At 38.6% G+C, this 27,982-nt stretch overlaps 1 protein-coding gene across 1 annotated transcript; it reads right to left on the bottom strand.

The window, feature by feature from the left end:
• Positions 1 to 589: 589 nt before the first annotated feature.
• Positions 590 to 27,982, bottom strand: AHRR (aryl-hydrocarbon receptor repressor; the record flags this gene model as incomplete). The annotated part of the gene is made up of 8 exons (XM_009706042.1): positions 590 to 1,706; positions 4,296 to 4,437; positions 5,389 to 5,507; positions 7,153 to 7,352; positions 8,674 to 8,807; positions 10,273 to 10,402; positions 11,723 to 11,812; positions 27,882 to 27,982. Coding segments are annotated over 8 exons (2,033 nt in total), but the record flags the coding sequence as incomplete, so codon positions are not given.

Below are 27,982 nucleotides of genomic sequence, written 5' to 3'. Positions count from 1 at the left end.
AAAAGTCACTTGTTTTAATTAATGCTATCCTTTTAAATTAAGAAGTTGCGTTGGGAAGCCCTTGCCTATTGCCGTCAATTTAATGTTGAGATAAAGGAATAGCTGATGCTTCTTATTAGAGTAGCAAAAAAATAAAAATGTAAAAACTCCTAACGTAAACTGGCCACACTGAAGACCATAAACATTTTCTCTTTGCACAGAGGCATCCCATCAGCTTGAGAAAAACAAACAGAACAAAGGCAGGAAACAGAAATAGCTAGACCTTGGTAATGAACTGTAGACAAGAGAGGAAAGATGATAAAGACACGTTAGCAGGTATACCTGTGCAGTGAGTAAAGATTATTTTTCTGTGCCTGAGGTTTTATTTATCTTTCTTTCTTTCCAAAGATCACTAAGAGAAGGGCAGTAGGGGGGTAGGATACGTGTGTGTCCGTGTCTGTTTTTTCTCACACACAGATGCACGTGCACACACACACGTGCTCAAAACCTTTTCACTGGCTTTTAATTTTAGTAACTCATATAACCCAACTGGAAGAGAATCTACAACTTCTTGCTTTTGACATTATAAATATTCCAAATGTTATAAAATCTATTGTAAAAACGTACATTCAGTGGTTTTACGAGGCACGGGACCTGCTAACGTATTTTCAGGGAAGCTCGTGTGTACTCTGTTCTGTCTGCTGTTGGACAATGGTGGAGAATCCAGGGGCTCACGCTTGATTGCTTGAACCAAGCAGGGGTTTTTGAATTCGCATGGCATTTTAAATACCTCGTTACTCTGCTCTTTCTCCTCCCCTGGGCTGGGGCTGTAGAAGTGGCCATAGCAAGCTGCGTGCGGCAGGTTGGGCATGCTTTCCAAACACCCAGAGTTCTGAGGGCAAAATGGGGCCACCTCCTTGCTACGTGAACCCTTGCAAGATCTGTTCAGGTTTAGGTTGTTGGGATGATTTGCTACGATGCGTTGCCAGTTATGCGGCGTGTAAAGGCAGTGCCTTGGCTTCTGACAAGGTGAGGCTGGCTCACAGAGGTCCGGTTCTGTTTTGAGGTGGACTCTATTGGGGTAGCTAAACACCTGCTTTCTCACCGAGCCGTTCTCATCCAGCCAGGCTCGGTTTTGCGACATCAGGTAGTTATCGGCAATGTTTTCGGAATCAGAATCGTATTCCGTTTTGATAGGCATCTCCAAGGGAAAGGCTGTGTCATAGAGAGACTCTGAGGATGTTAACGGTCTCTGCAGTTTCAGATGGTCCGTCACATAGTTCTCCGCACAACGCTGTTGTACACCCGAGTAAGATTGGCAGCTTTCTGCACTCCCCCAGTGGGAAGGGCAAGTTGATGCTAAATTTAAGAAACTTTGGTCTCTGTTGTAGAATGATCCAGCTCTCCTGTTTGAACCTGTGTTCATTCGCTGGCTCATAGAACAAGAGCTTGAGTTTCTTAAAGTCCAGCTACTGTTTGTGGTGCAGTTGTTTTGAACGCCTAAAACTGATGTGTTAGAACTGAGAGGTTCCTCTTGCATAAAACACTCACCATTTGTGTGAGGCTCAAACTTCACTTTTACATTATCTTGCTCATTTTTTACTGCTGTCCAGTTAAGATGCTTCCACTGGCCCAGAGTTTCAATGGCACTGTTATAGGAAAGTCCCTCCAGGTTTCCTTTCAAACTGGCAAAACCACTTGGTATCTTCAGTTGTTCATCTTCTTCCCTTTCAATAACAGTAGAAAAAAATCAGTCAATCAGAGGTTTCTAAATGGATGTTTTCTGGGATACAAATGGAGTGTCTCAACACACATGATAAGCGATACCTTGTCCTTAACTTAGTATGGGACTCTTACATGTTGTCCACATAACTTTTGCATTTATTCAAGAGAAAAAAAGAGTGTGCTTGCATCTGGACATCGATGTGTGTGCACAGCTACATTTCTGTGGCATTTTCCTTTAAATTCTGACATGCATTTTCTCTTCCATTTTAGGCACACAGTTCACAAAGACCCTAAATATTGTAGTACAGTATCGTAACTACCTCACACTTTTGTTCTTCCCTTAAAATACATCTAAATAATATTTGTGTGTAGGAAAATCTAGAGATAAAATGCAGAGAGTATCTTAAATGAGATGTATTTTGTTAGCAAGGAATTATTTGGACACATAAGAACTTTCTGATCAAAGTGATTTGAGGGAGAACCATGGGGGTCTTATATTTTGAGAATGCAGAGTTAGCTGAGAGGAAATAAAGTGCCTGAATTAAGTGTCCAGGATAGTCACAGATGTTCATATTGGGCATAGATTTGTTTTACATGTCTAATTTAATTTATGTTGTCTTTCGTTTTCTAAGATGGCCAGTGAATTCATTTTCCATGACCTCCAGCTGAAGCACTCAACATTAGCAAAGAGCTCCAGCAGACAAAGTTGCTTGAGCATTTCCATGCCTGATACAGCATTTTTCAGAACTTGGGGTCCAAATCTTCAGGTTCAGGATTTGTCTTGAATTCACTAACGTGCTGATTCCCGACCAGGCAGGATCAGTGCTACAAAACCACCCCTTCCATCTCTGAACAAGAAGTGGACATCTCAACGAGAAACCGAGCATGAAAACCTGGAGATCTAGTAAGGGTTTTAGAAGGCTTTTTCTTATCTCGCTATTAAGAACTTTTTCCTTGGGTATGGACTCAATGTGCAAGTATAGGATTTTCCAGTAGAGGGAGTCCATGTTTTTAGAAAGACAGAACGTCCCACTGTCGTAAATGTACACCAAGAAAGGAGAGTATTTTCTCTCTTTTCTTCCATAAATATTAAATATTTTCAGTCATCTGCTAATATGGTTATTGTTATTATTGTTAGGCTTGAGATGCAAATAGTATGAGACAAGTTTGCTGCAGAACTAGCTTCTCAGGAAATAGTCTAATTGGGAAGCAATAGATTGAACAAAATGCAATAGTCACAAAAGCTTAGACCCTCAAATAGAGAATTTTACAGTGAAATAGTATCTAGTGAAAATTCTCCAAAACAATGTATGTTTCCAGGAAGACAGCATATATTTTAACAAACAAAAAAAAGTGGTAATAAGGTTGAAGTCTATTGCAGACTATCAGGAGGACAGAACTGAATATAATCTCCAAGGCCAACTCTTGCAACACTTCAGTCTGCAGGAACTATCAAGCACAAAGGAAGGATTTTAACCACTCAGAGGGTCAACGTGTAGCTAAATAAACATCAAAGCACATGCTTAATTACACAAAAATCAATTTAGAAGTAGAGACTTGAATACAAGAAATAACTCCTTTTAATCTGCTTCTTAGCAAAAGTTCATTCCCTCACACAGCAAGACGATGTTTGTGCCGTCCCAGTATAGGTGAAGAGTTCCTCCACCCTCAGGTGGGAGCTCCTCTGCTATTCACATGGATCCTGGGAGATATGCTGCCTGCAAGGGATATCTGCTCTAGAAGTTCAAAGACTTTTTATTTATTTCTCCCACCTGCAAGGCATCCTAAAGGAAAAAAACAGTGATAACAGCCACATTTTTTCCACTGGGCCGGATGGTAGCTGTGTACACCTCCTGGCCCCTGCTCATTCAGTCCACTCTCTTATCTCTTCCCTCAGACCAGCTTGAAGAGATACCTCAATAAAGCCCACAGGGACTGGAACAGGTGATCCCATGGGGGAAGGAAGAAAAGCCTAATTGGGAGGAAAGTGTAAAACCTAGTGGAAAGGCCCTCTTTGAATGCAAATCTGTGAGATTAGCTTCCACTTCAAGGCTGAGCCTACAGACAACTAGAGGCATCTGTCTACAAACATACAATGAATACGAGCATCCCTGTTTAGATTATGTTGAACATCCACAACTAAAAACATGAGCCTAACTGTCATCCATAAGGAAAAAAAAAAAGGCTTAACATAATAAAATGTTAAAAAGTAGAAAAACCAGGACACTAATTCAGCAAAGAGTTTCAGCTGCAAAGCAAAACAAAACCCCAAAATACATTTTTGTGCAAGAAAGTCAAAACATATAAATAATGAAGAATTTTGGTTTTGAAGTATTCTGTTTTAGTATGTATGTACACTCAAATTCAGAAGAAAAAAAGACTGAGGAAAAGAAATAAATATTGTTTAGGATTATAACAGCCATTTCGTATAATCCAAGACAAAAATGGATTTCCATTTCATAAGTAAACTAAATCCTTCTCATTCAGCTCTTCTCTTAGGTCACTACAGTCTTTTTAAAGAAGTCGTACATGAAGTATACATTCATTTTTCTGAAATATATATTTTTTTTAGTATTGGAAAATATACTTACTTTAACATTTGCTGTTGGGCAAGGACATATTCTGAACAACCACTTCGATACAGAAGTTGAGTGTTAGCTTGAACCCAGACCCAGTGATCTTCATTTGTTTGTACTTTGACTAGAGAAATGCCATTTTCTCCATTATTATTTGCTATACAATTTAAAAGAAAATCTATTTTAATACAAGAGGTATTTAGTATTTTTTCTTACCTAAACTATGGGTGAATGTTCACAGGTTTGTTTGCTGCCATGGAATCATCAGCATAAGAAAGTACAAGCTAAAATATGTCACAAAACTAGGAAAATTACATTTTAAAAAATAAATTTGAAAAGCCTAATGAGACACTTAAACTGTAGTCAAGGATTTTTCAGTATTATTAGTTCATTATATTTTTTCACTCTCAGTAGTAGTACTACACCAACAAGAAAATGTTCATGAAAAACGGGGCTATGACAAAGGAATGGTTTTAAAGAAGTTAAAGGTTTCCAGTAGGTATGACTGAAAGCTGAGTACAACTCTACTCAAGAAGAAGTTGCCCATTGGGGTAGACTCACCATCAAAATTTTATCCATTGTAAAATCTGAAATACAGCATAGACTCTCATAATATTGCCACAGCCAAACACTGGAAAAGCATGAGTCAAAGCTGCAAGCAAATCATGAGTTTTAAGGACAATACATTTTCATTTTCCTCTGTTTTCTCATCTTTGGGGAAAACTAGCATTTGTAACATATCATCTAGTTTCCCTCAAACAGGGATAGATATTGTCATTAATTATTAAGTCTTTCACATAATCTTATTAAATTCAGTGCTGCCATTTTTAGGAAAGCATACATTGATTATTCTTATTTACTATGATTGTTTATATGTCTGTAAACTCGGCATCACAGTATTTCTTCCCACTCAGAAACAGCAGATTGATTCGGTACTATTTTTTGAGGCAGACAAAATTTTTTGCATTTTTTTTTTTTAAAGAAGGAGTTTTAGAAGAAAAAAAGAGAGCACTGGGACCAAAACCTGAAAAACTTAACAGGAGAAAAGAAAAGGCAAGGCTCTTTCTCCATAAACTGCATATAATCCAGAAGTACTTAGCAGACACACCTTTGATTTGGTTTTCAGCAACCTGTAACACATTAGTGAAAGTGGCACCTTCATGATGACTGTTTCTTCCATACAATTCTGCTGCTTCACACAGCCCTGAATTACCTTTGGAACTGGAGCTGTAGAGGACAGAAAAATGTGGAAAATTCCTTGTCAGTGAATGACAACACAGAAGAATCACAGACTCTGAATGACATAGTCTTCAAGCTGTTGACCATTAGCAAAGACTTATGGTTTAAGTATATAGTAACCAAGACTAAATAATTGTCTATGTTTCCTGCATCATTCAGTTGCTCAAACTAGTGTATGACTAGAATTCTGTATTCAATTAAGAGCAATAGCTATGTTTAGGAATATTCTGCTCACGACTTACTATATCAGGAATAATAAATTTCAGCTTGAATTAAGACAAATGCTGTGTGTATTCTGCTCTGCCTCTTCAAGGTACATTCAAGACACGTACATCACACTGACCAGCAATGCACTTACGAGTTAGCATGACTTCAATTTGCAATAATCATCATATGATTTGAATGGATTTCTTCATTTGAACTAAAGATTTAGTTCAAAATGCGTATTAGGGCTTGGAAGGGGTGCAAAGTCCATAACAGTACACATTTTTCCCTTTATTAAGTCCATCAGAAAAAAAATGGCTATATAAGTTTGCCCACCATCCCTGCCTAGCATGCTTCAGGCCTGAACCAAAGGAAACACTGAAGTTAAATGCCCACTTCATTCTTGTCAAATCCTTAGCCACTGTCCAGTCAGTAAATTTAAGTAAAGCACCTCTCTTCTAGGAGCTGAATTCTGATCATCAATTAATTTCACATGAGCCACTGAAAAACTAGCAAGTGGAAATGACTTTCCAACTCTATTCCAAAAGCCTGCAGAGTCCATTATATCAGCCTTCCAGTAATTTAATTCTTGTCAAAAGGATGTATGTGGTAGAACCACATTACACGTCTGGATAGTAAATCCACACATACACAAGCATATTCTAATTAAAAGCCAAATTATGATGCTGTCAGTCACGCTGATGAGCATTTTGCTTCACAGCAATGGACCTCATTGCTGTAAGGTTATATTTAACCAAATAAGGGAAAACATAATCCTAGCCCCAAACATCAACTAAAATTCAAACATAGAAGAATAAAAAATAAGTGTTAGGAAGGAAATGAGTCTGAACACAATCTGTCCTACTCTTCTGTGATTGCTACCAAGTGATCAGCCCTAGGCCATTTAGTGCAATTGTAGACTTATGTGTTCATAAGCCTTCTGTTGTAAGATAAATGCATACACCAAATACATCTAATTTGACTCTGTGTGAACACCCCCACACACACACATTTAGCTTTCTGAAGTTTTCTTTTTCCTTTGTTTGCTGCCAAAATGCCCAAGTCCAAATAATTGTGCTACCGGAAGATACTAAACTTTGAAAACTTTCAGTAAAAATACTTTTTCTTTTCCACTTTTACAACTAGTCGAATGACTTATTGTATTCGTAACTTCTGAAGGTTAGGAGGATAACCTAACTTTCCAATTTTTATATAAAATTATATAGAGAGAGTAGTGCAATACTTAATATGTATTATATAAAGTACAATATATCATTATTATGTATTATATAGTTACATACATATAAATTTCTACAAAAGAGTTTTAAAATGGAGAGTTATTTAGCCTGATTTGTGCATTTTACATGCTTAATAAACATGAAGTCCATAGTATACTTTACTAACTGCTAAAAGATTAATTTGAAAATACTTTGTATTCACTGCTGCTGCATCATCAGCTTTGTGTTTTGCTTTCACAAGCAGGCTTTTCATCTTCATCTCTGTCATGGAAGGGAGCAGAAGTGGTACCACTATGCAGAACAATGACAGCTGGGGTGGCAATACTGTTCCTGATGAGGACTTCTTCCTTTGTCCAAAAAGAAACTTTAGTTTGCCTTGGAATTGCATTGTCTGTTATACAAAAAAAACAATAGAATTCTCTTAAGCATTTAGTATATAAACATTTAAAATGCTAATGCAACCTATGGACTGTGTTGTTTAACACCAAAACCAGTTTTGAAACAGGGAAAAAAACTAGGAATTTCATTATCTTCATACAATTTTAACCATGCCATTTCAGAGGCATGGTGAGTGGAGGTACTATCAACAGTAAAATGAGACATTTGAGGATGTTTTTTGTTTTTTTTTTCCTCTCCTGTGTACTCAAAGTAGAAGTTCTGCGTTATGTTCTCTTCACCGAGACAGGCAGCATATGGTGGTGCAAACAGCTATTTTCTCTGTGCCTCACTCTAAAGCTGGAAGTATTATTTTTCCACACTCTGTTCTCTCCAGTGAGATGCTTCCTGAGTTCCTTTCCTCTTGCCCTGCACTTTCTGTGGGAAATAAACGGACCAGCACCACCCAAACGTTGTGCAGGTAAGTGCCAAGGAAAAAGGTACACCCAAGATAGCCAGATATGAAGTACACAGCTAGGAAGGAATCATCCATCTCTACCTCAAATCTCCATATAATCAGAAGGCAGAGATCAAATTAATAGCAAGCTGCTACCTCTCAGTGAAAAAATCACATACCACAAAATGGCCAGAGAAAAATCAGTCCATTTGAGTTGGGCATTTTCCAGAGCTACAAGGGATGCAGAAATGACTAACAGGTACGGCTCTTCAGACCCATAGTCTTCCAGCAAATGAGCATCTGAGACAGAAGTTGCATTTCCCTGTCTCATGCTGCTCCTCTCGTTTTCTCTGCACGTGCTGTACTTTGTCGTAAGAAACAGCATTGGTTTTTACTAAGCAAATGGGGAAGTGATTTCTAGAAATGAGCCGCTCCTAGTAAGGATATTTGAGGAACGTGTGAAGAGACTTTCTAATTCTGGGTTTTATTATTAAAAGGGGGAAATGGATCGTTATCATTCCTGTTCCTTAAAGCAAATACATTTTGCTTAAATGTTAATCGTTGAAACTCAGCCTTGTCACCCTTGCGCTAGGCCCAGTACAAATCGAGGACAGATATTGTCTGAAAGAGCTTAAAACATAAAAGTTTATAGATTCTTTTAACTTCAAATATTACAGCCCTCTTTTCTCCCATCACTCTTTATACATATTACTAAATGTCTTTAGGTGTTTCTTGTTAGTTCATAGCAAATGAAAAGTGTATCCTGTCCATGGCTCTCCACAATATTTATGTTCAATATTTATGTTCAAATATTTTTCGTATGAAGTAATTAAAATCTAGTATGTCATGACTACAGTTCTCTACATGAAATTGTACTTACAAGGAAGCCAGAGGTACTGTCCAACAAGCAGCGAACTCGACAGATGAAACAACGAGTTAAGAAGGAAGAATAATCTGTTGCCATGCTGTCATTCTCTTGTGCTTTAAACAATTTACTGAGAATATACTCTTCTCCTAGGAACAGCAGTGGAGGCAATACATATCAGATCACACTAAGAAAGAATGAAAATATTCTGTAGCCAATTGAAGAAGCTATCATGGAAATTGCTAAAAATTACTTGACAGAAGGGCGAATATTAAATTGCATCATGTATGGATACATCTGCACATGCTCTACCAAAAGAAAAAAAGAAAAGCCTTATGATGGGATTCAGGTGAGTTTCTTCAGAAACTTTGACTTTTTTATCTCCTGAGTTTTTGTGATTTTTAATGATGCAAAGCAGGGTAACAGATGTTGCTGGTTTTGAGATCAGAGATCACAGAAAATACAGTAGAAAAGGAACAAAATAAGGAAAAATGCTAATGCAAGAAAAAAGAAACAAATGAACAGTGGCTGATTAGCTAATGTTCAGCTGTTGCCTCCTTGATTTTTAATGAAGCATTTTCTAGTTTTGGACTACAAGTGCATAGCTTTTGAAATACTTATTTCCCAAAAGACACAAGTATTTGTACAGAAGTATGAACTCAGGAACTGAAATGCTCAACTGTATATATTAGCACAAAAATTCAAAATATTTGTAACTTTTAATAGTTTGAAATATTTGTTCACATTGTTTAGTTTGTTTTCTGCGTACTTCCTCCAAAGTCTTGCAAAGTTCCTCAGATATCTGTAAGACTCTTGCAAAACATAGAAGCTGCAAGAAAGTCTACCAAAGTTTCATGACTGTGTTCCTGAGGACTTCATAAAGGCTGTTGAAGGATTTCTTGCAAGTTTCTCCCCACTCATCTGGAGACTGTGCTTCCTCAACTTCTCTCCTCAAGTACTTCCTCACCTTCTGGAGAAATGCACATGTTTTGCTGGGATCAATAATTCTTCATAAAGTTAACAATTTCAACCTCATTGTATGTTCTGTAGTCGTGATTTCAGCTTAACACCTCATGTAGGAGAAACCTTGAGCACACGTATCCCCCTGCCATCCTAGGAAAACACAGCCTCAGAGGAAAAGGGGCATTGCTAAACCTACTTGTTCTTCTGAAGACTCCTGTCTACATAATTTTGCATGGGAAAACAAATGGCAGAAAATGATGTTGCCGCTGTGGTACTGTACAGAAACGTTTTGCATGGGGTGTTTTTTGCATTAATGAGAGGAATACTAATGTTTTGATCAGTGTGAACAAAAGGTTGGTAGGGTGAACACTGATGCTGTTCATTCTGCATGGGTAAGAATATCTGTAGGTACATTAGTCAGATAAAAAAAAGGAAACATCAACTTTGTAGCCTCAATGGCACACACTACCTTATAAATGTCAAGGGTCAGGAAGAAACATCATCAATGGGACAATAACATTATAAATGGCCACTATGCAGCTCTCCAGTGGAGAATCTGACTTGACATGGAACAGACATGTGCGTAGGTGGAGTGCAATTCTACCTCTGCACAGTGGTGCCTATGTTTCCAATCAACATATACAATCCCACCTGTTTCTGTCTGTAGTTGCTGTCCAGACAACATCTGGGGAGGATTCATGGCCCAGTGCAGTTGTCTACAGAAATCCTGGCGATCATCCACATGAATGTAATCATATATGTTTTGGTGCATTACATCAGTCTGAAACAATTACGACAAGGAATGTTTAATTTGTAAGTGTAGTGGGGCAGACACATCTTTAGGTTGATAATTTACTTAAAATAATCACTGGTGTAGGATACCTTCAGAGCAAAGATTGATTGAGGAAAGTTGTTTCAGAGGCCCCTGTTTTTCAACATCTGCTTTTTGACTTCACATCCTAAGATGATTCTTTTTATTCTGAACTCTTTTGTGCATATACAAATGTGAGTCTCAAAAAAGTCCAGCTGGCAGCTGGTGAATAGTGGTGTCCCCCAGGGACTGATGCTGGGACCAACCCTGTTTAATTTCTTCATTAGTGAATGATGGGATATAGTGCACTCTCAGCAGGTTTGCAGAGGGTACCAACTGGGAAGAGCAGGACGGCTACTCAGACCTTGACAGGCTGTAAAAATGGGCTGACAGAAACCTCAGGAAGTTCAACAGAGGCAAAGTTCTCTCTAATTTTGGGTACCCCAGGAAAAGAAAGATATTAGCATACAAAGTGAGCCCAGGAGAGTGCTACCAAGACACTTAAGAGGGCTGGAGCACATGATATACCAGGAGAGGAGAGAAAAATGGGGTTTGTTCAGCCTTAAGAAGAGAAAACTTCAGGAAGAACTTACTGCTGTCTATATCAACCAAATGGGCAGGTGTAGAGAAGACAAAGCCCGACTCTTCTCAGAAGAACAAAGTGGGCGGACAAGAAGCCACAGACACAAGTTGCAACATGGGAAACTGGGACTCAATATAAGTGAAAAAAATTTACAGTTGGGGTGGTTAAACACTGGAACAGATCTTCCAGAGGGGTCATAGAAACTCAAAATTTGACTAGATGAGTGCCGGATCAATGTGCTCTAACTGGATCTGCTTTGAGAAGGAGGTTGGACTAGATGACCTCCAGAGGTCCTTTCCAACTACATGGTTCTGTTATTCTGTGACTTTACAATGTGTGTATTATACGTAGGCAACCAGTCTAGGATAGCAACATCTTATACTGAAATGGAAAGGAAACTTTCAGCTAAATCTTATTTTTATAATGGATCATGTTTCTGTTAACAAAAGTTTTACAAAAGGAAGAACATTACAAGGAATTTGTCTTCACCTGTCAGATCACAAAAAACCCTCCACAACAGCAAATTAGTCTGAAATGTCGGATTAAAATAACTTAATTTCAGTAATAGCATATGTCTAATCAGCAGTAGAAGGATAAGGCAAAACAACAGAGTGCTGCATTTTAGAAAGCCAGTTAGCAGGGGTACTACAAGAAAGTCATTACAATGACAGTGACTAAGTATTCTAAATATTTATTAATATATTTACCTGATGAAACCCTAGGTAGTCCACAATTGTCGATGACGCATAAAATATCATTCCATCTGCACTCACCACCAATGCGAAACCGTTCAGTGACTAAAGAAGGGAAAATAAAATAATTAAAAAGATAATCAGAAAGTAATGAGTAAAATGGGTATAAAATGTAATAATTTTAAGAATATTCTAGATATGAACAAATCACTCGGCAAAAAAGTTCAACATCAATTTTTTGCAGAAAGGCCTTTATTTCCTAACATGAAAAATTAGTAACAATCTGGAACATGCTATTTTCCTTTTTAAAAAAAGTTAGGATAGCTAATTACACTGTAAATACCCTATTACATTACTAGTTTATTATCTGCTTTAAATTTTATTTTGTCATTGATTCATATAATTAAAAGTTTAATAGCAAGTGTCAACTACTTTTTTTTTCACTTTGAATTTAAAACCTCACATTCCATAATAATTGATTTGAATTCGTATGCATTGATACATACAGGTAATGTAATAATCTCCAACAAGAAAATTAAATACATGTGATGTTGTAGTTATGACTTTAAAACTGGATGTGTATTTTAAAGTATGGCTATGTTCTTAAGCTTCTATAAAAATACATACATAGCATAATTGCATAATTGCATAAATGCAATGAATATAATACTTTTTATATTGCCTACTTTGGCAATAAATACTTCACTGATATAGACCAATGTTTAGTTTAGAAAAAAACTAAATTGATTCTTATAGATTCAGTGACGCAAGGAAAGCAACTAGAGAATCAAAAAATAAAAGTAAGGATTAAATGAAATATATGACATAAACATTAAGATCTGCTGCATGCAGACTGACTAATTCTGCCTCTCTTCCCTTGATAAAGACTCAGTAACGTATCTTCACTTCCAGCTTGCATTCCAACGTAGTTTAGATGATCCTTTCGTGTCATGGTTTTGAGGTCTTTTGAGATTACAGTTCAAATAGTTGCTGATGAAATACTGCTATAGTATTATTATCCTTGCTTCACCTTTCTCTCAATTTACAGTTGTAGCGATGTGCCTATTAATCCTGAGTTAATCCTGAAGCACAATGAGGGCAGATTTTCAATTGCTCAGTAACCAGATACATTGACATATTTTTGTGCGCTTGGTTCTCTTTTTGGTTCCTAAATAAGGACCAGATTTCCAAGGCAGCTCGAAGCCTGTTCCCACTGTGACAATGGTGGGCAGAATTTCAAGAGTTCAGTGCACAATAGGCCGACCTCCTCAGAAGATTTGGCCCCAGTCATAAATGTGGAGCACCTTTGGAAATGTGGTCCAGTGGGACCATACATGGCCAGAGACTCTGCACCTCAGAGAACCTGTGAAATGGTGACTGGAGAAATGTAGTGGAAACACTGCAATGGCTCACCTACGTTTGGAAAGAGCTGTAGCAGCAGCTGATTCAATCAAGTCAATGAGTCATTGCTAAGAATAGTCAAGGGCAAATCATGTTCAGCTCCAGGTCAGCTCCATAGATACAGATCCTTTCCAGAATAAGCGTTATCTCTGCCTAGTTGGGTTTGTGTTGAACACTAGTTATCCCTGTCGACACTTCAAGCACAAGGAGTTGCTGGACTGGTGTTATTTTCTGCTCTAAATAATGCCCAAATTCGTCCCAGCACCTCACCAACCAGAAGACAACGCGTCAAGTTTTCTACATCTTCACATCTGTGCCTTTCACTGTGCTGAGAAGAACCTCCATAGATGCTATCTGTCATATCCATTTCCAATGTCAAGTGGAGACAAGAAAGCCTTTTTGGCATCTTGTCTCTTTGGACTTATCTTCACAGCAATGAAACCATCAGTGATGTGATGTTAGGAATTTTATTACGTTTTGTACATCTGTCCACAAAGAAAACCATAGGACGTTTCAGGGAAGTGGAGACAAGAAAGCCTTTTTGGCATCTTGTCTCTTTGGACTTATCTTCACAGCAATGAAACCATCAGTGATGTGATGTTAGGAATTTTATTACGTTTTGTACATCTGTCAGGCCTTTTAATTTGGACAGACTAAAAATTTCCACAAAGAAAACCATAGGATGTTTCAGGGAGCTCCTTCATGTCTGTGACTGTTACCATGCACATTCCAAAACACCTCCAGTCCTGCCCATGCAGCCAGGGTAGGTAGAAATTAAGAACATTGAAGAAACGTTCTTAACCTATGCAAATTAATGCACCAAGCCCTATCTGAGAAGGCTTAAAAAATGACCACAAGATCTGAATATGATCAAAAAATCTCACATGCTGAAAATCCTCAACATGTGCCTTCCATTGTCCTGCAGGCAAGCTGGAGTTTTTCAGCCCCTTGTAGGAAATAGCTGGGGAGCACCTGCCTTTGCCAAGAATTGCTTTTATGAATCAAGAAATTAATACCCCTATTCGAAAAATAATCTTTTTCAACCAGCATATTGGTACACACTCTTTAGGCCTAGACACATACCCTAAGAGATCAATCTCTACCTTTAAAATGTAAAACTTGCTCCTCCACAGTGGAAGGCAGGCACGTTTTTCTTTACGCAAGTTTTTCTTTCACAGAGCCAGAGCGGGCTGGACCAGGTGCAGCAGTTTGTGAAAACGGGTAAGGGAAATGGGACCATGTGTATTTCTAACGGTTCAGATCAGCTGAACTGGACAGGGACTGGCAGCCACATCTGTGAGGTTGGAGGAGATATTAAAAAAGGGTGGGAGGGAGCAAGAGGAAAGAAGAAGTGGAGGAAAAGCTCAAGGAGCCATGTGTTTAGGTTAAGCCAGAAACGAGTATGGATTTGAGGGAGCTATGTAAATTAAGAGAATTACAAACTTCCCCTGCTTTGTTTTTGTGGTGCTCTCAAAATGCTGATGTCCTCTCCTGAGTTACGATCTCTTAACGAAGCATCGCCTGGTTTTCATGACCCCAAACGCAGACATCAGATGCTCTGCCCTGCAGGCAGGAAAAGCAAAACCCACTTTGGTGCAACAACAACTTTTATGGAGCCACATGAGGCTATTGAGGATTAACACAAATTCCATGTGTCTAAGCCTCATTTTAGCTGGGAAACCTGCTGCTTCAGCCACACTAAAAAGAGACAAGCTGAACATGGAGGAAAACTTCATAATCAGTGAGTCTTACCCATGACTGCAAATTTTTCTGTTTTCTCAATATTACCCAAAAGTGCAGTTTAGTGTGAAACCTGACATCTGTAGCACAGAGGACTCTGAATAAAGTCAGAGTTGGGCTGAGATTTATACTTTCCTTACCTACTTACCGCAGCTGGGGAGAAGGAGGAGGGCGTTTGCTAGCACAGGTCTGGTACCCCAGGAGTGGGTAATAATGATTGCAAATTAGTAGGAAAAGACCTCTCAGATAAATCTCTCAGGTATCATATACAACTCCACACTCAAGCCCTTTACAGTGACACTGCATAGAGATTTTCCATTATTCCAGCCAGGATCCTAGTGATTTGTTAGACTGAGTGGAAGGGAGAGACAGCTTCAGTCCATGAGAACGAACAAAAACTACTCCCAGCTTTTTTTTCCTAAGTTACCAGGTCTCACATTAAACAGGATGACAAAGTATATGGCTCCACTTATTATTTTAAACATTCTCAGTTACTGAAATAAAATTCCAGCGATGGCTTTCTCTCATTCCCAGTAAATGGGAAGCTGCACTGGTGGTCTGTGCCAGAACCACAGCAGCCATCTGCCTGGGTAATCGGATGGTAAAGTGGACCAGCCTCATACCTGTGCAGTTCACGCTCCTGAATGTAAGCACGTATCTGCCCAAAACACAGAGGGGACAGCACAGAGAAGTAAAAGCAGCTCTCCTCATTTCACTTTATTCCTTTCAGTAGAAATAATGGAAAGCCCAAAATAGAGCTCTTGGATTTAGAGGAGGAAATAACCGAACTCCACAGCTCAATGTTGATGGTATTTGCTTTGTGTACAACTGGTGTGTTTTAATCATTAGAGTCAAAGTCCACTTGCATCCTGCTACAATTTTTAGCAATTTTTTGTATACTTACACATGCACAGAGGGACACAGCCACACACAGAAACACGCACATACAAAGATATTAGCGTGGACATTAAAACTTTTGGAACAAAAACCAACTAACTTCGAATCTGCAAGAACTGCATGATTGTAAACTGCCATTTGGTAAACCATATGGATTCAATGACAGATGGAATTTCTAATCCAGGATAATAGCTGAAACATGTGAGACAGACTTAAGTATGTATTGTGAACATTTGTTTGTTTGTATTTGGCTTTTTAAAAACACTTACATGAGTTTTCTACATTGTACTTAAAAAAATGAAATCATGGGATTTTTTTTTTCCCAAATGGAAAAAAAAAAAAAAAAAAGAGCTTGGCACCAGACAGAGGCCTGTGTTCTTTTGAAAAAACACGTACATCCAATTATGTACTCACGAAAAGCTGCACCTGCTACTGAAACAAAAAACAATTAATCTGTCAGTTCAAAGAAAGTACGACATTATTCTGGTGCCCGCAGTAGTTGTGAGATGAAAGTTATCAGTTCCTTCCATTAAGAAGTTTTCGAAACATTATTAGTCAAGAGGTTCTCTTTGGGAATGAAGGCAAATATTTTGAGGAAGATAGGACTTCCTTTGGCAAGAACCTTTATATATCCTGATATTTTTTTTCTGGTCCCACAGCAGAAAATCAGCCAGCAAATACTTCAAAGATATTTTGGTCAAGGTCATGGCATAGTAAAAATAAGGAGAGGGGAAAAAAAAAAAAAAAAGAGAGAGAGAACAAGTTCCAATCCACATTTCTCTTATTACTCTTCCTTGAAATAAAGGAAAATTCACTAGCATTAGGTCTCCAGAGACCCTGTTACTATGGTTACTAAAGTACAACAGTCAAGGCCTGCAGCCATGCCTTGCTTTGAACAGATTTTCGAGTCACGCAACTTGGGTACTAAATTTCCAGGGTCAGTTGGCTCGCAGTTTATCTGGAACAGCTTCATTTAATAGGGGATCGCTGGGTTTCTGCATCCTATGTGGGATGGGGCCATTTTCTGGTGATCTAAATAAGTAGCTATTTAAAAACTCTGGAAATGATATACTTGTTTTATGAATATTAGGAGGAAAATGCAGACAGTTAATGTGTCTTCTGTCTTTAACTGTATTGTTTAGTGAATCAGTATTTCTTTCCACTGGTGTTTTGAGGACTCATAATTGCCCTTCTGAAAAATCCCTCTGGAATCCCTGAGGTTCTCTTTATAAACTGAAAAAAAACCAGAACTCTTACAGAACCCTGAAATAAAACCCTACATAAAAGACTATTCAGAAATACCGTATCTGGTGACATCAGAATATGGCCTTTGCTCAACAAGTACAGTATCTCTTAGCCCTCAGGACTCTTATGTATTTCTCTGGTATCCACAAAGCAACTTCAAAAGGAATATTTCTGTGAGTAAGCACTATTTCGTGCAAAGGGGGAGTGGCAGAATTGGTTTTAGCATTCAGTTTTGATCAAAGGCTTGCGTGTACCGCTTAGTTTTCAGGCAAAAGAAACAAAACAGAAAATGAATTTCCATCATTTGAGCCAGGGGAGGAAGAAAATCCTACAGGCTGAAGCTTACAGCCGTGGGTTTATATGGAAAGCCTTTCGGAGGGAAGTGCTCAATCTGATTGATTGGTTTTCATAGACAGCAGAAATGTTTCTTTTCAAGTACAAAGAAATACATACATATAATCATTATGCCCCTTTCACTCTTCTTGTCTTCCCAGGTAAAATGAAATTCATGTTCCTGCCTATCTCCTTGAGCCTGGATATCACTTCAGGCTCTTTAAAGACAGTATGGAAATTCAACGTCCAGTTCTGTGCTACCCAGAGCAGTGCCTGGCAAAATTTTCTAACATCATTCACATTGCCAGAAGAATTTGAGCCCTGGCCCTCCCATTTACCGTCAGAGGGAACAGCTGTGCCATCTGAAAGGCATGGACGATTGTGAACCATTCAGCTGCTGAAATTTCTCGTTATTCCGTTTTTCAGTGTCCCGTCACTTCCACTGAGGAATTAGGGCAACTTTGGAGATAGTTGTTTATATGTGTGTCTTCAGTCCAACAAAGGAGCTGGAACATTGTGGCTCATCAAGAGGCAGCAGAGAAAACTGGCCTCCTGGAAATCAGTTAGGAAAATGTAAGTCATTGGGCTCTGGTAATTGTGAGCTATAAACTTTCAAGAAAACATAGTAGTTCCCTGGAGGGCGAGATCGTAATGTGTGCACACATGTAAACGCATTTTACACCATGGTGATGTTGTTTTTTATACGCCTGATATGTAATAAGTATTGGACACAACCAAGAATGACTTTGCCTTTAAAGTTGTTTTGATTGCATGATGCAAAATTGTAAATGTAGTTTTTCTTCCCTTATGCTTTCCTTCCAAACTAAGCTTTTGTAATAAAGCTTGCTTAGTCTGTGTCAAGTCCGTGGGGTAGGGCCTCTCTTCTTTACTGTATGTATGAACCACTGGCCTCCAACGAGCCCGATGGCTCAAAACCAAACTCTGCCCAAGATAATGCTGAGAGACAAGAGCTGAAGCATTGTTTGACTTCGTATGTGCAGAAAGTCGATGTGGTGCATGCTAGGAAGAGATACATCCCAACTGAATCCCATTGTTTTCACAAGTACTGAACACTGGAAATGAGAATACAGACGGCGCTTCCGGAGCGGAGCAGTACTAACAACTAAGAGCTTAAAGACAGGTTAGGGAAGGTTTTGTTGCCGCAAAAGTGAACTCATGGCTGACACCAAACACCTCAGTATAAATTTGTTATATGGCATGTTTGTTTAGCATAAATTATTAACATCAACAATGCTTTCTATTGATGGCAAGGTTTAGCAGATTTTTTCATGTCTAGTTGTAAAAAATCCATGATTCTTTTCTGTGCATTGCCAATTAGGATTTCAGATGAGAAGTGAGTATATGGATACTGCCTGAGATTAATGGACATTATACAAGTACTGGAGACTATTTATAGTAATCTAAAGAAGAATAGTATTCAAATCAGTAATTCTAAAATTGTTGGGGAAAAGCACATTTTATTTGTTAATACATAGATATATGTATCGTGATTACTGGATATGCTAGTGAGTACCTGGATGAGTAATGTGTCATTTACCTTAGCAATTATCATGAAAGGATACTAAAGGATGGACATAATCTTTCATATCTTTTCCTTTAGCCTCCTCATTAATCATGATGTTGGATTTCAAATTGTGCTCTACCAGTAATGGAACCCTACTGTCAATGCTCTTTCACAAATACTGTGTCCTGGACTACACTTGGAAGTAGAAACAATCTTTATATTGATTTATGTAGTTTCTCATTTCACTTCCTCAAAAGCAGATGTTGTATTCACAGATGGAAGCAAAGCTGGGGCAATATCGTATCTTCAGTGCAAGTTCAGCCCTTCATTCTTTCTGAGTTCTGCAGCTGCTCTGAGCTTTTCAGTCTTCTCTTCAACAATTTCAATATAGAAAATGCAAGCCTGATTAATTCCATTTGAGAAGACTCAGAATGAAGCATTAATTGCTCACTACTCTGCACTTGTAACAACAAATTTAGTTAGGTAGCCTTTGCAATAATAAATGTAGTAAGATTACCCATTATCTTCCACAGAAATAACTTACTGAAAAGAGTCTCAAGTAATATTTATCCAACATGTTGGACAATTAGACATGTGTAAGTACCAAATGTCTGGAGTCTTTTTTCGGTGTTATTTACATGTAAGTGCATCAAGTCCCAAAGAGAAGAAGCCGTCATAATATTCCATCCACAGCTGACTTTTATTTGTACTTGCAAACTGTTAACAAGCATGAGTGGCAGACATCTCTTTCTGTAAGGAATCAAAAACTAAAAGAGACAATGTTGCAGCCTGTATACTGTAAACAGAATGTGATGTCCTAATTTCAGAGCACTGTTTTTCTGTGTATTTAGCACTATATATCACGTTTTCTGACAAAGAACTATTTCAGGGAGTAGGGAGAAGAGCGAAACAATCTGTATTTGACATTCTATTCAATAATATATGCTAAACCAGCTTTTTTAAACACCATTTCAAGTCGGTGGAGTTTTTAGGGAGTGTGGCATTCCTTTTTTTTTAACTGTCTTACTGTGTTAGTTATCATCTTATGCATGTTTTGTATCCTGTAAGTATCTTCCATAAAACACACCCTGTCCCACACTGGCAGCAGGTGTGAATTCTGCTATTAATGTGTTACGATGACCCAGAGAAGCAAGCAATACTTTCTCTAATCTAGGTATCAAATGGATGACAGTGGATCGTCTGGAAAGAGGTAAGGATGGAAAGTTAAGAGACAACTCCTCTAACCAGCAGCAATGACTGCAAATCTTAAACTGAGTTATAGACTAGATGAACCCTTCCCCAAGGCCCTTCTGCAAGCTCCTGCTTTAGTTTGAGCAGAAATTTCTTTTCTTATTGCTAAAAAAAGCCCAGTCTCAGTTACTGGAGAATTCTGGGGGCATTGCAGTACTGGGAGGAAGGGGGAAGGTGTAGAACACGTTGGGGAAAATGCCTGCTGTTGGCCACCATCAGCTTTTGCAGCCAGGAATTCCTGGAAGATCTGCAATTACCACGGGATACAAAAACTGTGTCATTTTCTTTTTTCTACTCATAAAATGTCAGGGACAGTTAAAATCAGCACAATGGTGATTTCTTTTGAAGTTCTTGGAACAGGAACAGAACTATTTGAAGGGTGCCTATCTGTCTTCCTGTCTCCAAATCAATACTATATCCTTGCTAATAGGAAACAGTACATTTAATGGTCAGCATCATGATTTTTAACAGCAGTTTTCTTTTCAGTTCAAACCTGTCAAATAGCATATTCAAGTTTTATTAACAGAGGTAGGAAAAAAAGTAAAATTGAAATGTACTCAATATTTTAGTAAAATATGTAAGTTTGTCCTTTGAAACCTTCATAATCACAAAACAAAATCACTGCAAATTCACAAAAATTCTTAAGACAACACACAATCTTGCCTGGACCTGATTTCTTGCTCATCACTTCACCTTACTGAGAAGACAGCAAAGCTGCAACTCATTAGCTTTTCTGCGTTGAGAATGAGGAATATACTGGAAGCAAGTGTCAGCTGTAAACATAGATTAGGCTACTAGTTTATAATTTCACTTCAACCAATTGAAGACCAGTTAAACAATGTAAGATCGCAATTGTCTATGATAAGAGACAGGCATTATTTAACATGTATTTCTATGTCTTCTGGTTTTGGTTTGTTTTTTTTTTACAGTACATGACTTTGCCATCTTCAAAACCAGGACACTTCCTCAAAAGCAAATGCTCATGCAGAAATTTGTACAGAAGGAACAGTGTGTTATGATTCCTTTTGTTACTTGAATGCAAGAAGTCCAGTTCCTCCAGTTCCAGTAGCAGACTAAATCCCGGTGCATCTATAGGATGCAGTGCTCCTATACAGATATTGAACCTATTGATCGGTGAGAACAGTTGCCAAGGACTAGCTCTGAAGTCAATGAGAGAAAAAAAGACCTAACCAAGCTGAAATGGGAGAATATGTTTTGTTGGGGAGGAAGTCACGTGGCCACTGGACCATCTCCAGAGGCACCGAAATAGCCTGAGCAGAAACAGAGGAAGTGGCTGAGAAAAGTGAGCTCGGGTGGAGTTGGCTGTGATGAACAGTCTGGAGACAGCAACAACGGCCTGAAAGTCAGATCCACATCTGGTCTGTGCCCAAAGCTTATTGATTCTTTACCTTAACGCTGCTGATGGACAGCTCCTCTGTTCCCCAGTACACCTAAAATTTCTCAGCTAGGCCTCCTCATATGACAGCAGGTTTACCTCTGCCCTGACAAATGGAAGCCAACTCTTCTGATGCCAGTGCAAACCAGAGAGGATGCTACCCGTCCCTCCTCGCTGCACACCTGCGCTGGCTGCCTGCTCCCCCTGCTCTATCACCTTAAACATAAGCTGCTTGTCCTGATTTTCCCATCTGCTCACAGCTTGCTCCCCCCTCAATTATAATCTGTCATTTCATGTTGGAGAAGTGAAGTACTAACTCCCATCAGTCCAACATGTTACCCTTACCCATATGCAAAATTTGAAAACAAGCACTTAATGGTGTTTCCCATTTTGCTAGAAGGTTCCACGCAAGCCTCTGCAGGGGTACCTGATATTTTTCTCCTTCAAATCTCTCCTTAAAACTCTTGTAAAAGTCCTGGTAAAGGTCAAGCGGCTTATACACTATGAGTACTGGCAATCATGGTTATCATTTTGTTCATTGTTTCCACACGCCACGTTGCCCATCGAAATGCATCTTTCATCGCTTGTCTCATATTTAGGCTGGAAATTGGAAGGGAGGGGATCACATCTTTTTGTTTTGCTCTGCCCCCCTGTCAAGCTGGAGGGTGCCACCGCCTGTACTTCAGGCATCATCGAGATCGTTACAGTCATAACAGTAGCACTAAGGACTGGAGGAGACAGCAAATGGTATTTAGAGGTCACAGGCTTTTCTGTCCAGATTTGTTTGAGAAGAAAAAAAAAAGAAGGAATAAACGAGAACATTAGTTATTTGTTTAAACGGCAACAGAAAGGATATTTTTTGCACAAAGTTGTGGCCGTGCCAAATTTCAAGTCTGGATTTTCGAAATATGCCTATTTGCAAAGAAAGAAAAAGGGACCAGGGCCTCTGAAATGTTTCTTTGTGTTTTGCCTGCGCCTGGCAAGAAGAAACTGAATGTACGCATGTGATAAAGTGGCAAGTTACTCCTGACCCATTTATGGCTTTTTTTTTCATGGATAAATTCTCTGTAAGTCATCCCAAGTGACTAATGTCAGCTTAAATCATGTCATCTGAGTTACTGGGAGAAGCTTCATGTTTGAAAACAAAGGAAAGCAAAAAGATTGTTTGGGTAACTTTAAAAAGTTGTATTAACTGGAAAAGAAAATGCATGGAGACTATGAGCTTTTTATGAAATCTTCTTATTTTGATGGCTGCATTTTAAACCGGTAGATTAAAAGGTGAAGCACGGTATCATCATCTAACAGAATTTACTTTAGAAGTACTGTGCTAAGAGAGTCAGCACCATTGGAATCTGAAAAGGAATTCCAAGACCAGAATAAATCAAAAAGTCTCTCTCTACCAGTTTTTGATTTCTGAACTCTGTGCCTTGGTCATAGCCCCGTATAACAATCACGCACTTTTGTCTGACTCCCAATTTTCCTTTTCAAGTTTAAATTAAAAAATAACAGGAAGAGTAAAATCTCTTGCTCTCACACTGAGATTCAAACTGGAGTACCTTTTTCAAGAGCAGAGTTTTATCAAGTACTGATTACATAAATCAGTTTGGAAGGAGGAAGTGGAATTACACTAACAAGTTTAAAAAAATTACAGGAAACCAAGTGGGAAAAGGGTTTCCTATGTTATTTCCTTACGCAGAGTGAAGAACAGCACCAATAGGATGTTTTCTAATGTATCATTTTCCAGCTCCTTTGGAATGAAACTTGAACTCTAGTTCACGCTGTTAGTAGAAGCCACCTGGAGATACCTTTCCGTGCCAAAATATGCACATACACCTCTCTGTTCAAAGTAACTCCCAGAAAGCTTATTATTTGCAGCCACTTTTAAGGTAACAACATAATGTTAAATAATATGCTTCAAGCTTGCATTGTATCAAATCCTGAATCCTTTACTTACATAAAAAGTCTGACTTTCATTGGTTTTGATTAAGAAGATTTGGGCTCTATTTGGTATTAAAGCTAATGAAAAAAAGCCTCGCTGACTTCAGTGGGAAGCCACTACCAAGCAAGAACCAAAATTTCCTCTTCACAATAGTGCCCAAACCTGTGATATGGAATTAAGAAATGATATATAAAGGACTTGTCTGTGTGATAAAGTGCCTGTTCTGTGTGATGAAGTGCCTATATCTGATATCACTTTGCACCAACAGTCAATTCCAAGCACAAATGCTGCTGGTTCAGTACCCAGATATCTGAATTGCCTCACTGGTCATGTTACTTACAACTCAAATCAGCAAAATTCATCTGCTAAATGTTAGAACAAAAGCATGCCTGCAAAACATGGAAGCTCAGTTTGAAAAATCCAATTTTAGAGGATTAAATAGTGTAATGTATTGAAGATTATTGATACCAGTGGAGAATTATAAGGGCCACAGCACCAAAATTAGCTTTCACTGTTTTTCTCCACTTCTGAACACAGATATGATTTTTAAGAAGGTTTTTTTTTTTGGTTTTTTTTTTGGTTTTTAAAATAAAAGACCATATGTCTGTGATTTTAAGATATTTTTAAGATGCCAGGCATCTGACGGTCTTTGTCTAAAAATTTAAATATGTAAATTGCAAGCCTGTCCAGATCCCTCTGTAGAGCCTTCCTACCCTCAAGCAGATCAACTCTCCTGCCCAGGTTGGTGTTCCCTGCGAACTTTCTGAGGATGTACTGAATCCCCTCATCTAGATCATTGATAAAGTTATTAAACAGAATGTACAGTGTCACTGAATAAGAAATACCAGGATAGTATGATGGCTGGCATCTTCAGTGCAGCCATAAAGAAAAACATGAGACAAAACCACAGAAATGTGATTCTTGTGCCCTGAAGCCTTAAAAGTAGAGGACCCATGTGGAAATTGGACTGCAAACTGGGCAAAAGAGTGGCTCGAAACATCCTGAAAACACCACGGACCTTCCCTGGAAAAGTGTGAGCTACCGGTGAGCACAGAAATGACAAATAAGCCAGGTCTGGCCTTTATCAGTATTCATCAGCAAGGTGTGGCATGACAGAACTAGGCAGTCTTACTCCATCAGCATCTGTTTGGGAGCTGTCTGGATTATCCGATTTCTTTTTAATTTTTGTGACATTTTGGAAATAAAACACTATTTTCACACCTGAAAAGAATTATGTCCAGTACATCTGGAGACAGACATACCATAAATCCTATGCTGCAGCCTACAACAGCGGAATAGAAGACCGAGAGACATAACGAAGAAGGAAAGAGAGCCCATCAAGGCATCTCCTTCAGCAGCAGGGGTGGGAAATAAATTTGGATTCTTCCATAACGAGCAGAAAAACTGCAGGAGCAACTGTGAGGTGGTCAATAAAGTCCAAGTGACAATTTTAGCAGGGTGCTGCTTAGTATATGGGTGATGATTACGCAAGAAGCAGTGTCAGTGGTGATGATGGGGCCACTGCCTGACTGCATGTCATTGGGAAAACAAGTCCAGATAGGACCTCCCTCTTGACAACGGACATATGATTCTTCCAATAGGATAGTATAACATGTGAAAATTACACATGAATTTGGGATGAGGAATTACCTGCACAACAGTGTAGACTCTGAGTCTGGACTTGAGACTGTGAGTGCAGCATAGCTTAGGGGAAGAGTAGGAGGTGGCTAACAGCCATGAGATGATTATTGCAATCAAGGCTATTGCCTGGATACCCACCAGTGATTCATTCTTATTTTTCCAAGTCACCATTTTATTGTGTTTCTCCACCCTATCACCCCATAAATTCTATCTGGATTTATTGACTGCCAATACAATTTATTTTCCCACTTTTCTGGTTACGGGTTTGGCCCAGTGTTCCTTAAGTATTCCATAACAGGCTTCAGAAACTGACTGTGGCCCTTTTCTGCCAGAAGGAATGTGGCACAAGGGTTGCAATACCACCTGTCTTGGAAAATATATTGAAAGTGCAAAGTTAAAAGTCGTTACTGCGGTCAAACAGTTGGAGTCTGAAGTCTCCAAGGAGAGCAAAGGTTGCAAGAATGGGGCATACTCAAAAAGACCATTAATAAAATTGGACTTTGGTTCTTAGAGCTTTGTCTGTCTTCCCTCCAAAGGGAAACAAAGATGGCAAGAAAAGGCTCTCTTATGCAGAAGAAGTGATCTTAAAACGCTGGAAGAACTTATTTATTTAGATACCTGCTGTGCTCCACTAAAAAGTCTTTGATAAACTGGTATCATTGTTTATTCTGTTATTGCTGATGAAAGCTATTTGATTATAGCTGTAAAAAATCTCTATAAAATCTTAAATAAAAAACACATGTTGTGGCAGAAGCCTTTAGAAATAAAAAACATTTTAAACATACTTTGAAGACAGCTTAATTCCATTGTTTTCTTTCAAGCTGAAAGGGGAAGTACTGCATTGTTCCAAGTCTTGAGAGTCAGAGATACATTATTTACCAGTAATTAGAGTTCTTGTTATTCCATATTTCTATCTATACATAGAGGAGAGTGATCATACCCGCTAGGAAAAAAAAAATGCAATTATCTCTGGTTTTCCATTAACATTGCACTCAGGGACAGTATTATTCACACATATTTTGGTGATTCAGATTATTCTGGTTTGTATTATATAAAGCATCTGGGAGAGGTTGCACAGTGCAAGGTGGTGTCACAAGAAGGAAAGTGGCTTTTGATGGCTAAAAAATATCTTTTGAGAGCCAACAAAGCGGTCAGATTCACAAGTCAATATACAAAGCACAGTAACCACCAGCAAGACTGTTTGCTTCTCCTTGGAAGGAATCACAAATGAGACTATTTAGTTAAAACCCCACGCTCCCTAGTAACCAACATGGTGAATTTGGTTGAACAACAACAAAAAAATCCACTTTTCTTCACAAACCATGGCCACTGAAATAAGCATCCGAGCTAAACTCAGTCCCCAGGGAACATTCCCAGCAAGCCCCAAGGAAAATTCACCCTCTTGTTCTAGGTTAGACATGCCCATAAATGAAGCCTGGCAAATACATTCATATTAACATGCACTTAATCATCCAGTTAATGATCCACATTATGATCCAGGATAAAATATCTCCCATATATTCAAAAGGAATGTGACTCCTATATACGGTGTAGTAAGCAGACCATTTGCATATTCAGTGATATTAGTCTCTTGTAACCTACCTGAAATTACATATCAGTTTTCTCTTCATGTGCTTGTAGCAGTAGGGCTACTGTTTGAAGATCCTTAATGATTGTAACTTGTGGGCATGTAATATACACCCAACAAAACATAGACTAAAGATAGGAGAGCCTCATTAAAAATTATATATTTGCCATATTTATCATTTATTGTACGCCCTATACTCCCTATTCATTGAGAATGGAAATGATTGCAAATAATGCCTGACAGCCAAACATCTCATTTTTGGCACTGCACAAACTAATCAGATGTCTCTGTGTTACTTGCTTTGAAATATGAAATTAAAATCTCCTAAAGTATTAAAAGGAAGGAAAGCAAGGTGCCAGTTTCCATTCCACAGACTTGAATGACTTATGACATTGGATCCCATGATAAAATGTCTTTTCTCTTTAATAGTATACAGCATTTATTTGCTGGAGGCCACTATTTAATTTACATTTACATATATCTCAGAGCCTCCATTAAAACACAATTTTTATACCATGAATATTACCCTATCCAAAACAACTATACATATGTAGTCTTAATCACGTAGGAATTTCCAAGGACCTCAGTGTATAAAAGGCATTATTACATCATGTGTTTGAAATGCAGATGTATCTGGGATGGACTGCTGTGCTCTAGCTGGTTCAGTAGTTCACAGCAGTATTAATTCTTCCTCCAGATTAATGGATTCAATTCTCAGTAACAGTATGGCCCCTTTATGCTGCTCTGCCAATATAAAGTCATCCTAAAGGGGATAAAAATACGTAGAAGGAATAACTTCTGCACACATGACTTCCCTCAGAGCACAAAGTTGAGGAATTAGGATAAATTAAAATACCCCAGAATAATCTCAACTCAGATCAGAATCCAGGCAAGCTCCTGTTGGCATCCTCAAAATATGAGCCAAGTGAAAGAAACCTCTGCCATCACTCCGAGTGAAAAAGAGCTGTGAACTGGCCCGCTGGAGTCCACTGGTAATTTTGAGGATGTAAGGATGCAAGGTACCATTGCCCAAAAGGAGACGGACCGGGACTATCATGTCTGCCAGTTTTGCTCTTGCAAGTAGCACTCGCAAGTGTGATTCTTGAATGACTTACACCAAGACCGACCATTTGTTCAAAGTTGCCACAAAGCATTCACCCGAATATATCATCAAACGGAATAAATTAGAGCCAGAAAAGACAGCATTTTTTCACTCACTTCTAGTAGAAGTCCACCTTCTTGTACAGCAGTCTTGTTAGAGATATTGTCTTCTTTTATTGTTTGGCCAACTTGCTTCTTAAAGTGCTTTTCTTGAATGG

Source organism: Cariama cristata, unplaced genomic scaffold (genome assembly GCF_000690535.1).
Source record: "Cariama cristata isolate BGI_N322 unplaced genomic scaffold, ASM69053v1 scaffold9248, whole genome shotgun sequence".
Classification (NCBI taxonomy): domain Eukaryota; kingdom Metazoa; phylum Chordata; class Aves; order Cariamiformes; family Cariamidae; genus Cariama; species Cariama cristata.
Note: the sequence above shows the minus strand (reverse complement) of the source record. Positions and strands in the feature narration are given on the sequence as shown.